Source organism: Myotis daubentonii, chromosome 4 (genome assembly GCF_963259705.1).
Source record: "Myotis daubentonii chromosome 4, mMyoDau2.1, whole genome shotgun sequence".
NCBI lineage: Eukaryota > Metazoa > Chordata > Mammalia > Chiroptera > Vespertilionidae > Myotis > Myotis daubentonii.
In genome coordinates, this window is record NC_081843.1 from 49815408 (window position 1) to 49828283 (window position 12876).

Genomic DNA, 12876 nt, shown 5'->3' on the forward strand with positions numbered 1-12876 from the left:
CCCACCCCACCAGCCACCTTCTAATTCAGCAGTCACCAACCAGTGGTCCACTGGTGGTCCATGAGGTCCGAAAGGTTGACAACAGCTGGTTTAAGGAAACCTTTGGAGCAGCAGTAGCCAACCAAGTGGTCTGTGGACCACTGCTGGTCCGTGAGGTCCAAAAGGTTGGAGATCTCTGTTCTAATTAATTTCCTTTCAATGTGCATGAATCTGTGCACCGGGCCACTAGTATCCCTATAAGAACCCTCTGCTCAATAAAAATTAATTTACTTACAAGATATACATTACGTTCCAACTCTCCAATTTTGCTCAATCCATTTTCTTTACCTGGGACATATTCCCCATTCCTAGCTATTTTAAAAATCCTAAACTCCCTTAAAAACATAAATTTGTCTAAAATCTTTCTAACCCTTTTTCAAAATTCTAAAAACATTTAATATCAGGGTCATTAGCAATCACTAATTTTTTGCCTTGTGACACAGCTTCTTTTATAATCTTAGTTGTGTAATTCTTATAACTAATTATGATAAGCTTCTATCTTATCTGGAAAAAAAAAATGCTTCTTCAAAGGCAAGGACTTCTTTGTTAGTTGCCACAGAACCAAAAACATTGCTTTGAACATAGTATTTAATAATTATTTAAGAATTTCTATCCCATATAGGTAGTAATCTGATTAAAGATCATCTGGTTAAATTGAACAGCAAGAAGAAAATAACACACACAAAAAAAGAAGAAGAAACTAACACAGATTTCTAGAACTAGGATAACTATTTTAGAAAAAAAATTAATAAAATTTAATTGTAATCATCAGTGTGCATTTCAAGGGATCCTCTACATAAAAATAAGAGCATGACTGAATGTGTCTACTATTTACATTTGACAATTTTTAGAAACCAAGTTTTTATCAAATAGATAGTTCTGAAGGACAAGCAAAATAAAATGTGCTAAATATTTTACTAAAAAGACAGACAATCATTATAGTAATAAAAAGGATATCAGCTTTAGCAAAGTCTCTTATCCCACACTGAGGTAATCCTGGTGTGTTCTGCATGTAGAAATCCAAGTAAAACCAATGGGCAAGTTCAATCTGAAAACATACTCGGATGGCATTGTCTCTTTCCTCGCTGGGAATATGCAAAATAAATCGGCTGTCAAAAACAAAACATATACAAATTATTTACAAACCATAACGATTTATTTTAACATATTTAACTACTTCATCCCTGACCCATCACCAGAGAAAAGGACCAAGAGTGCAGTGCTGATCAAGAAAGCAAAATTTGGGGAAATTACTATAGAGAAGATGAGTCTGGAAAAAACAACAGGTGATTTTTTTTTTTTTAAGAGGCCATTTACCTTCTATTCACAAATACAGGAATAAACTAAAGAGCTCAGTAACAATGAATTAAAGGTGAACAAGAAAACCTTCACTAGGATTTTCTCATGTCTGTTAACATATTCTAAGAATATATGCAAATGCATTCATACAAACAGAAAAAAATGATAGCTGCTTAATCTTCACATTTAAAGTATTACAAAAAAATTTACAGAAATCAATACTCTGTTGTTCTTTAATAGACTACAAACATCCCAAAGAGCCTCATCTGCAGAACCTAGTTCAAACTGTCTTTGAGGAACCTCCAATGTCAGTCAATATCTTTAAGTCTTTCCTTATGGGGCTAGTCAGATGCCTGGAGAAGAACCTTCCAATCTCCTACCTAGAAGGTAAAGGCCAAGCTGTCATATTCTGGGAGCTGAGCTGGGGGAAGGGGCAGAGGGTTGTTAGTATGTATATAAGATATATAAATTCACTTCTACCATTTTTCAGTATTCTCTGATTCTGGAGTAGACTGGCACTACTACAGTAGTCTCGCATTCTGGTCCTTCATGTCTACTAAGTCATATACCACTTTCCCTTTTTGCTTTATAGTTTCCAAATGTTGTTGCTCACCTCTTCATCCATTCTTCCTTTCCTTGTGGATTTACACATTTCAAAAACAAAACAGCCCAGCCTGTGTGGCTCAGAAGTTGAGCGTTGACCTATGAACCAGGGGGTCATGGCTCAATTCTTGATGAGGGCACATGACCAGGTTGTGGGCTCAATCCCTAGTAGGGAATGTGCAGGAGGCAGCCAATCAATCATTCTCTCTCATCATTAATGTTTCTATCTCACTCTCTTCCTTCCTCTCTGAAATCAAAAATACATTTTTTAAAAAACTTTACTGTTTTAGTGAGATGTTGTGTTCAATCTACTATATCTTTAACTAGAAATTCCCACAGCAAGGTCTATTTATGTAGTATCTACATCACTTTTACTCCTTTGTCATAAGTTTCTCCTGCAAACGATCGGGGAAAGAGGGAACACCACCAGAGGCTGTTTTCTAACTTTAGCAGATAGGTTTGGGTACTGGCACCCCAAAGCAAAACTCACACACCCTGGTTCTCAAGAGCCCTCCAGTATACGAGCCACCTTTCTATCTACTCACGTAACAGGAGAAGCCTATCCACAAGCCCTTCTACTATCTCATCTTACCGTAAATATAAAAAGGCAACCAAGAATCACTCAACATCTAAGGAAAACCGGGGCCGTGCCAAAGAAAAAATTAAATAAATTTAAAAACTGGTTTCCTAGAACCTTGTTACTCAAAGTGTGGACCCTGGATCAGGTGGGAGCATGAAGTGTGAGAGGGGAAACACATTTTAGTCACAGGTCATTATGACCTCCCTCAAAGGAAATTACAATGTGCACCAGCAAAACAAGAATGAAAACCAAGAAAGCATAAAACATGAGGTTCCCGAGAGAATAGGGACAACCAGGGAGCGCGGTGAAAGGGAATTCTAGGACACTAGCTTTTGGGCAAGCGAACCCGTCCAGACTGGACTAGGAGAGTGGAGGTCTCTAAGAGGTCAACTCTGGAGGAAAAAAGAACTTCTGCATGATTGAGAATATAATAAAGGAGCAGATGGGGGAAAGTGGAAAGACAGCAAAAAACTTTGGATATGTACATAACTGTCTAACCATTATGCTGTACATTTGAAACTAATACAAAATAATACTGAATATAAAACTGTAACTGAAAAATAAATAAAAGCTTGGATGTACTGGGTGAGAGGGGTAAATATATACAAAAGAATCGTAGTCCAACTATGAAGCAAAACACCAAAAAACAGTCAATGCAAAAAAAAAATGGATTTCAAGAATAGCTAGAAGGAATTAAGGAAAAAAACTAAAGGGAGAAAAAAAAGAAAAAAACTAAAAGGCAGCATCATTTTGATCAATCTGTAAAATATAAGAAAGGAAAATGCTTTTAAGAACCTTTTATGAAGGTCACATGACTGATGGAACAGAAACAAAACAAGGTTTCCAGACAGAAAAGAAACAAAACTCTAGCCCCTGTAGACTTGCCTTTACTGTGAAAAACATGCACATAGTTACACTGTATAACAAACGCTATTTATTATTGTTCAGCTTTTGCAATCAACCAATAGTAAAAAGTGTAACAGACATCTAAGGTTACAAAATGAAATGTAAATATTACCATTTTTCAATTTTTATTTTAGGTTCATCCAGATAGAAGCTGAAGGAATAGGTAAGAAAGATGGAACATGTTCTTCTAGTCATTTATCCAGACAGACAGACACCAAATCTTTCTTTTTTACAAAATCTGGGATTACAGAATATAAGTGCCTTTTAAGTGGTTCATCCAAATCTACTATAATCATACCATCCCCAAAGAACTACAGTGACATTTCTTATTAGTTGCAAAACCATCCTATTTACTTATTTACATGTGCCTTTCTTCTGTGAGGCTTCAAACGCTGTATTTGATTTCCTATTACATCCACCTGGCGTAGAAGAAACAGCACAAGCTCTGTAAAGAAAAGGGCCTATTTCAAACCTTGATTTTCTGAAATAGGATGAATGTGAGCTTGGGTAAATTACCGCCTCTGAGTCTGTCAGGTGAAAATGGAAATAACTGCATCTACCAAATAGGGCTGTTTGGGGGAATAAATAAAATGTTAAAGGGAGGACTCAGTACCTGGCGCCTAGTAACCTCGTAAATATTAGTTGTTTCCTACTTTAAAAAAAAAAAGCGTGAATGCAAGACAACTACTAAAAGTCAGACTTGTTGACATAAATAACTGTCACTGAAAAGGTATTTTATCAGAGCTTTAACTCACTTGTAATTTAAAATATTTCACAGCCCCCTTACACCTGGCGACAACTTCGGGTAGTACTGCACCAAAAATTTCACTTCGGGGGAAAATGTATATTTCTTTAAGTTTATGTTACACGTTTGGCTCTCTGAAATCGTAGCTGACAAAAGGGAAGAATGCAAGAAATTTCTCTTGTAAAAGTATGCCGGGAGTTAAAACCCTGAAGTTGAGAACTTCCTTTAAGGATAATCAAGGGATGAAAAGGAAACCAACTGTAGGCATTGTTCCCCCTCCCCACTGTAAGTTTTGGGATGAACAGGAGTAATTCCGCACACAATTTGCAGAACGGCGTTACCGGGGAAAGGGGAAGTCCGAAAACTGCTCCCTGCGCACGTCCGGGGCCGGGATTCTAAGCTTTAAAACCTCAGGGCCTTTCAACAGCCCTGGGGGGTGAGGCGGAGGGAGGAGGGGGACAGGCAGTCAGGGTCAGAGCCCGAAAAGCCACGGGGGGGCACCCCAAAACCGCTAACGACCCAAGCTTCTGAGGAGCGCCTTCGCTCGAGGGAAAGCACAGTAACTGGGGAACTAAGAAAATGAGGCCCTTACGGGGCTCCGCCAAGAGGGGTGAGAACTAGGGAGGCTGAGGCTGTGGCGGAAAGAGAGGGGTGGTGTCGTCCGAGAGGGGGGTCCCCAGGGAAAGGGCTCGACGCTGGGGCCGGAAAGCGGGGGCACGGCGGCGGGCGGAGGCCTCTCCGGGCCTCGAATCCGAGAAAACCAGTGAGAGGACGAAACGGGCCGGGACGGCGCGGGCGCCGCGGTACCTGCAGAGATCGTCCAGGACGCTGCCGGGAATCTCCACCCGTTTCGTCTCCATGATGAGGACCCACCGCAGGAGCAGTGCATCCCGGCTCCGCGCGGCCGGGGTCGAGGGGACGGCTCGGAGACTCCGGCTCGCCGGAGAGCGGGCAGCGCGGCGGCGGCGGGGCTCACAGGGACGAGAGGGGGGAAGGGGCGAAACCCGCTCACTTCCGTCCGGTGTCTTTAGCCCAGGACCCCTGAGGCTGGGCCGAGGCGGGGGCGGAGCCCCTGGAGCCACGCCCCGGTCCTACTTGAACGGCCCAATGGGAAGCTGGGGAGTCGGGAGCCTGAGCGCGTAAGCCAATGAGACATTTGCTTATTGGTCCGTCGTCTCCAGTGGTCTTCAAGCTGTTCAATTGCTACTCAGAAAACCTACTTCCCGCCGCCTGGGACAGATCCCGGGGTGGATACGCGCATGCGCGCCAAGCAGCTTTCGCACTACCAGGAAGTCGAGAGCTCAGGGCTTCCCCACAGGCCAGAGACCAACTGCGGGACCTGGGCGTGGTGTGCACGCCTTCTGCATTGCGCAGGCTGGCCTACCCGGGCAGGGCGGGCCCCGCCGGCGCGTTCAGCTCTGCGCGAGTGTGCATTCACGATCCCTCCTATCAGCTATCCTGCATACACACTCACCGCTGCCCCCACCAGCTTTGTGGTGGTTCACCTCCGTCCCTCTTCGGACACCAAGCTCCGAAGGTGAAGACAAGGGCTTTATCCCAGTATCCGACACATAGTGAACCTGAGCCCAGGAATCCGCATTCTACATCTATACACAGCACTCCAATCTGCTAGTCTCCTCACTCGTTCTTCATCTTGCTTAATTATTCATTCGTCATCTTGCTTAATTGACTCAAATTCATTTGAGATCCCACTCCCTCTTTTTACATCAGACCCACAGGCCCACATACACCTGCTAGGTCACTAGTTGAGTCAGTTCCACCATTTACTCTCCCATCCTTTCTGTTCGTTTCTGTCCAAATGCCCACATGTACATCAGATTCGCATTTCTCCTCACGAGTGCAAGAGCTGCCTAGCCAAGCACCTGCGCCTCCATTCTTGGCCTGTACAACTGCCCAAGTTTTGTGTTTTTTCTTTGTTCAAATATAAAAAGGTTACCATCTATGATCAAGCCCAAACTGTTAACATCTATTCTAGAGTCCCATTGCCATTTATTTTACTCACCTGTTTTCCATATTTGTCTTTCTCCTAATTATTGGAGAATTTCTTAAATTTATCTCCTACCCTCCTATAGTGTTTTTACTTTTCTAGAGTTCTCTTTTATCTTTCAGATCCCTGTTGTAGCATCATAGCCTTGCTTCGTTGATTTCTTATCCCTATGAGGATATTAATAATATATTTTAAAAGTTTTCTTCTTCCTGAATAGTCTCATATTCCTCTCAGCTGGAATTTTGCTAATAATTTGATCTCCACCTATCATATTAGAAACTTTCTGGTGGTACTCAACTATAAAATAAGGTATACTTTATTTTCTTTTATTGCACTTTGCTTTATTGTGCTTCACAGGTGTTGTGGTTTTTTTTTGTTTTTTTTTACAAATTGAAGACAAGACTATCCCCATCAGCAAAGAGATTATGCCTCACTTTATTACAATATTCACTTTATTGCAGTGGTCTGGAACCGAGCCCACAATAACTGTGAAGTATTCTTGTATTCATTCATACTTAAAAGTAGGGAACTAAAAACTGGAGGTACGTACTATAAAAGGTGATCGGAAGCTCCCAGCATGTAGGTAGAACTAGTTTCCTGAGAGCTTCGCTATAGGATGATCTGACTAGGCTGTTGGCTGGGAACACATGGCATCAGTACCTGTAGGTCATTATTTCCAGCTGGTCAAATGTCCTAAACAGAAAGTCCTTTCAGGTGTCAACATAAGAAATGTCCAAGTCTATATACACTGAGTGGACAGATTATTATGACCACATCAGGTGGTCATAATAACTGGGCACTCACATTCAAATATATCCCACGTTCAAAGGCTGTTCAATCGCATTGTTTACCCGTATCTTCAGAAAAAAATCTCTTCTACTGTTGTGGTAAACAACCTGCTTCCCTATTTATAATGGTCTGGCCCTCTAGCAACTTCAGCTTGAAATTATAGCTAATTTGCCTACAAATATCAGGTGGTCATAATAATCTGGACACTCAGTGTATATAAAGAGCCAGGAGCTATCACATCCGAAACAACCGAACAGACAACCAAACAGGCTGATTGGGGTGACCAGGCCGGCAGGGGGGTTAGTGAGGGATAACCAAACTACTGAACAGCAGGCTGTGTGGGGCTACCCAGTTGGTGGGGAAGCGGGGGGGGGGGGGGGAGAGGGGGCACAGGGAAGGGGGACCGAACGACCGAACAGCAGGCTGCATGGGGCAGCCAGGCCGGCAGGGGGGGCAGTTGGGGGTGACCAGGTGGCAGGGGGGCAATTGGGGGTGACCAGGCTGGCAGGGGGGCAGTAAGGGGCAACCAGGCTGGCGGGGGGGAGCAGTTAGGGGCAACCAGGCTGGCAGGAGGGCCTAACAATCGGGCCTAAACAATCGGGCCCCAGGATCGGGCCTAAAGAAGCAGTCAGACATCCCCCGAGGGGTCCCAGATTGGAGAGGGTGCAGGCTGGGCTGAAGGGACCTATCCCCACCCCCCCGACACCCCACCCCCACCCCGCACAAATTTCATGCCCCGGGCCTCTAGTCTGTAGATAATTTCTATGATTTTATTTGCGCCAAACTGGGAACATAGCTGGAAGATCTTAAATGTTCCTGAGAAAGGCAGTTTTGCAGCTTATTTTACTAGTATACATTAGAATCAAAGGAGAATACGTAAAGAAGGTGCATAAAATCCACTGGTGGTAGTGATGGGGAAAATAAGACTTTTTTGGGGGGGCTAGCAATCTGAATCTGTGCCAGTAACTTAATGTACATTCTTGATAGCCTATAATTAAGTCACTGCCCCTTTCTCCACAATCTGGTCTGGCGGGACCTGTTTTCCTGATTGCTCCGGATTTGCAAGGGGGCCATAAGCAAAGAATGTAACAGCTTAGCTGCTGGGGAGGTCACTGACACCACCCAGAGCAGGCATGTGGATACAATCTAACTTCCCCATTCTGACTGACGCAGGAGGGGCTGTGGAAGCCACCACTAAAGCCTGGTAGTTAGGAGACAGATAGGAAACAAAGAAACCAAAGGGCATAAAAGAGAAAGCTTCTCCATATTGGCTCACTCGGGATTTGGAGAACTGACCCCCTGAGTCACTGTACTGGTGCATGTGAAACATCTGAAAATAAATGGGCTTATCCTGGACCTCTGAGTACTCCTGTGTATTTTTCGGTCGCCTGGTGAATTCTGTAACAGTAGATGTATAGCAGGGAAATCCCTAGGACTGGATGAAAGGCAAAATAGAGAAACACATACTCCTTTTACATTGATGGGTACAGGATAGTTAGTGATTAACATTTACAGCACAGAGATGGTATTTGGGGAACAAGATAACAATGAGGGATTCTGTGGGTTTTGTGCTTTAGTGCCCTTGGTTGTGTCTTCGAGGGGTAGGAAAAGAAAATTACTCTGACATTTTAAAGGAATGTTATCCTAGATGCATAAGAACAATGGGCAAAGCTTGCTTAAGGTAAAGATTGACCTTTGCTAAGGAAGGTATAGACCTGGGAAGTGCTTACCTGCTATAATCTGTCTAGTTAGGAATTTGTGATCAGACCATCCTGCGTGGTTACTTGTGGTTACTGAGCATGTCAGGCCCGCCAGGAGGCCCCCTGAGCTTGCCAGGCTTATTACATACCCCTTTTTTGTTCACACAGGCCAACCTTGAAGTATTTTGGGAGTCAAGTCGGGGAGCACGGGCTGGAATATCCCTTTGCTTTATTCAATCCTTCTTGGCACAGTACAAGTTTATTTGGGCCTAAGAAGTAGGCCCTGAGACAAGAATCTGAATACAAGTAGTTTATGTGAGAAGTGATCCTGGGAAAGGTTGGTAGCAGACCGGGAAGTGAGTCAAGGAAGGGAAGAAAGCCAATAAAAAGATTATTATTAGGGAAGTTAGCACTGTGACGAGAGCTCATCCTGCTGGAGAACTTTGGAGGACAGTATAAAACACACCTGAGAGTTTTCCCACTCAAGGAGTGAGGACGATGGAGTTTTATATACTAACTTCCATCTGCTACTGATTGAGGGCTGCCCCTGGGGCCTGCACCCCAGCCTACCAGATGTGCAGCAAGGCAGGCTCCTGGTCCAGAAAAAGCCCTCAGGAAAAGAAATGCAGATACTGGCAGTTGGACGTTCAGACAGCATGGTGTAATGCATTGGTGAGGTGAAGGTGAGCCTCTTCCGTAGTTCTAGTTTGCTGGGTGCACATTCTATCTGTCCTAACTGAAGTTCTTTCCTCTGTCTGGGAGGCACCTTAGAGGTTTTCTTAGTTGTCCACTTGGAGCTCTGAGTCTGGTTTTTAGTTCTCTAAACGATGGCAGTGAAACAACAGTGCAAAGCAAAGAGGTGTTTACCTCCAAGGGGCTAATGGTAAACAGACAAGCAGATTACCAGGCTCCCTGCTGAAGGCCCTGGAGGGAGTCTTCCTGCTTCCTATCTCTTTGTAGTCTCCCAGCTCAGGGACAGCTGCACAACTCCTTTTTGAGCTCTTAGGGGCCACGAAGTCCTCAAACTGTCACATATTGCTAAACCAATCTCCCCGACGAAGAGTCCCAGAGACGTCTAGGGGCAAGCATCGTCTACTTTTCTGCCTCTTCCCCACCCCACCCCTGCTTCCTCACACACACATTTCTAGGAGCTGGGCCAGTGCACATAGAGCAGCCCTTATAGCAGTCCTCTGAGAAAGTATTCCATAGAACCCAAGGCCTCACTCAAACCCAACTGTCCATAGGCCCCAGAAGAGAAAGGCAGAGAAATTGGAGTTTGGAGTTGAGGGAAAAGGAGATGCTAGGCTTCTTAAATTATAATACTGACACGAGTTTTAAATAGTTGGGTTGATCAAAATCTTTGAAAAGAAAAAAAAAATTAGAGATGTTCTAAATTAAAATGACAGCAGCCAGAGAGTGAGGAAAAAACAGAACAGGTAACCTGTTGTTGGCTGTGGCCAGCTCTGACCAAAAACTGCTCACATTCCTGTATATCTGCTGGGATTTTGGATTCTTTTCCAGGTGGCTATTTCCCCGATTATCCAAAAGAGAGAATAGCCAGGCACCACAGAACTCCAGGAACCTCTGCTTCTCATTTACACATAAACTTTCCTATCCAGCCCTAACCGGTTTGGCTCAGTGGATAGAGCATCAGCCTGCGGACTGAAGGGTCCCAGGTTCGATTCCAGTCAAGGGCATGTACCTTGGTTGCGGGCAGATCCCCAGTAGGGGGTGTGCAGGAGGCAGCTGGTCGATGTTTCTCTCTCATCGATGTTTCTAACTCTCTATCCCTCTCCCTTCCTCTCTGTAAAAAAATCAATAAAATACAAAAAAACTTTCCTATCCACTGTCCATAGCCAATCCAGAGGAGTGGACACTTCTTCCTTGTGGACTCTGCATCTATCCCAGAACTAGCCCCATTCACCTTCTCCCATCCTCTTTTTTTATAGCTAATGGAAATCTTTTCAGAATGGCGTACATCTTTCTCACCCTTATCTGATGTCTGAAAACACTTGCAAACTCTGGGACAACGGACATGCTGTCTTTCCTATCTAACCATGCTGCTGGTGGTTTAGACACCATGGCCCAAGACTGGTCTTTTTTTGCTAACAATGACCTAATACATCCTTCCTTTTTAAAAAATAAAAATATGCTTATTTATTGTTTTTAGAGAGAGGGGAAGGGAGAGGGAGAAGGAGTGGGAGAGGGAGGAAGGGAGGGAGGGAGGGAGGGAGGGAGGGAGAGAGAGAGAGAGAGAGAGAGATGGATCAGCTGCCTCCTATACACCCTCTACTGGGGATCGAGCCTGCAACCCAGGCAAGTGCCCTGACCAGAATCAATCCTGCAAACCTTTGGTTCCTGGATGACACTCAACCAACTGAGTCACCCATCCAGAGTAAATCCTTCCTTTTAAAAAAGACTTTCAGCCGTGGAAGTTAAAACTATTTTGTTTAACACCTTTAGAGTTCTAAAATATGCTATTTCATATGGTTAGTCTTCTATAACTATATGGGATAGGCAGATCAATTAATGAGGCTTATAAAGATTAAGTAGCTTATAAAGATTAAATGATTAAATCACTGTGTGTAATAGAGCCAGGACTAGAATTCAGTTATTCTAAACTCACAGCAGATATTCTGCTTTAGGGATAATGACACAATAATAATTATTAATGTCTACATAGCATATTATAGTATAAAACTAGAGGCCTGTTGCACAAAGTGATTCGTGCAATAGGCCTTCCCTTCTCCTGGCTGCTGGCACAGGTTTTCCTCGGTCACCCGGGGCCCAGGCCTTCGCTCTGGCCGGAGCCGCCTTCAGTCTTCCATCTCCTCTGCTCTGGCTCGCCTTCAGTCTTCCCTCCGCCACTTGGAGCCTATGCATGCAAATTAACCGCCATCTTTGTTGGTGGTTAATTTGCATATCGTGCTGATTAGCCAATGGGAGGCATAGTGAAGGTACGGTCAATTACCATGTCTGTCTATTATTATATAGGATTCTTTTCAAATATCAAAATTCTCACAATTGTTAAAGGAAGAAAACATAGGCCTAAAATAGCATCACTGGCACTAAAGCCCATGATACCAAATCTAGATTTAATAGTGGATCTAATTTCAGCTTCAACTTTTCCCAGAAATGTAATTTTAATCAATGGAATTTTCTGGTCAAGCATCGGTAAGGAAATCTGTCACATGGGCCCTCTCCAACCACAATAGAAAGAAGAGGCAATCTGTGTGATTAAAACCCTTTCATTTTCTTCCCCCAAAGAAAAGATGTCAGGCCCTGAGAATAATCCTTCCTGTTGTTAATAGCTCCCTTGCCCCACCCTTCTTCCTATAAAATCCTTCCATTTTGTACAACCCCTCAGAACACCATTGTAGTTGCTAGTTGGCATGCTCTTCAATTTATGAATCACTTAATGAAGCTAATTAGATAATCAAATTTCCTCAGTTGAATTTTGTTTTTTCTAGCACAACAAACGAAGTTGTCATGGAATTCTAAAAATTTTTTAACATGCTAAATGGCCTCTCTCAGCCCAGCTGAACTCCTGACAGCTCTGGCTCTATTTCTCTGCAGGTCTTTCATCTTTGCCCTACTCCACCTATTACCTTTATCCTCAGGATGATGGGGAGTTGTCCCCAGTAGTTCAGACACCATATCCTGACCCAATGACATTCAATAAACAGAGAAAGAGAGTTGTCAGGTGTCAGTGTAGCTGATTAAACCGGCAAGCCAAAGATGAGAAAGCCTTAAGCCTTTAATCACTTATACAACCAATGTGACGGGCTGGCTGCCTGTCACTACTCCAGCCAATTCAGCAGAGACATGGTTGAATCATATATGAGCATTTATTCCAATAATGCCAGCAGTATGGGAGAGCAGCAGGTCATCCACAAAAATCTGCTCTTCACACCACCCTCCTCCCCATAAGCCAGTTGCTTATATTGGGTAGAAGGACCAATATTACACGGGGAAATCGGCAAAAGAATGGATATGCAAAATGGGTATAATGGTTACAGTTTACAGGCAACATGGGCTGAGGGTTTGCAAAGGGCTGGGGCAGGGGGGGCGCGGTGGTGCAAAAAGCTGGGGTTTTGCCAAGGCCTGGCACCTCTATTTTCTGCAATAAGGTTGTTAATAGGCAGCCATGATAATAGCCAGCTCCCGGATGGGGTGGATGGGCTGAATTTCCAGGTGAGCCCCCAGG

General features: G+C 43.9%; 1 protein-coding gene across 7 annotated transcripts in view; it reads right to left on the reverse strand.

The window, feature by feature from the left end:
- DCP2 (decapping mRNA 2) overlaps positions 1-12876 on the reverse strand; it is an 83124-nt gene that overhangs the window by 36934 nt on the left and 33314 nt on the right. For 5 of the 7 annotated variants that reach the window (XM_059693900.1, XM_059693895.1, XM_059693898.1 and 2 more), the window contains one exon: positions 997-1148. In XM_059693900.1, coding sequence (XP_059549883.1) covers positions 997-1051 — 55 coding nt within the window. In that variant the 5' untranslated portion in view covers positions 1052-1148. Of the gene's footprint in view, positions 1-996; positions 1149-4979; positions 5424-12876 lie in introns of those variants that run through there. The other 2 variants (XM_059693901.1, XM_059693894.1) reach the window with 2 other exon arrangements.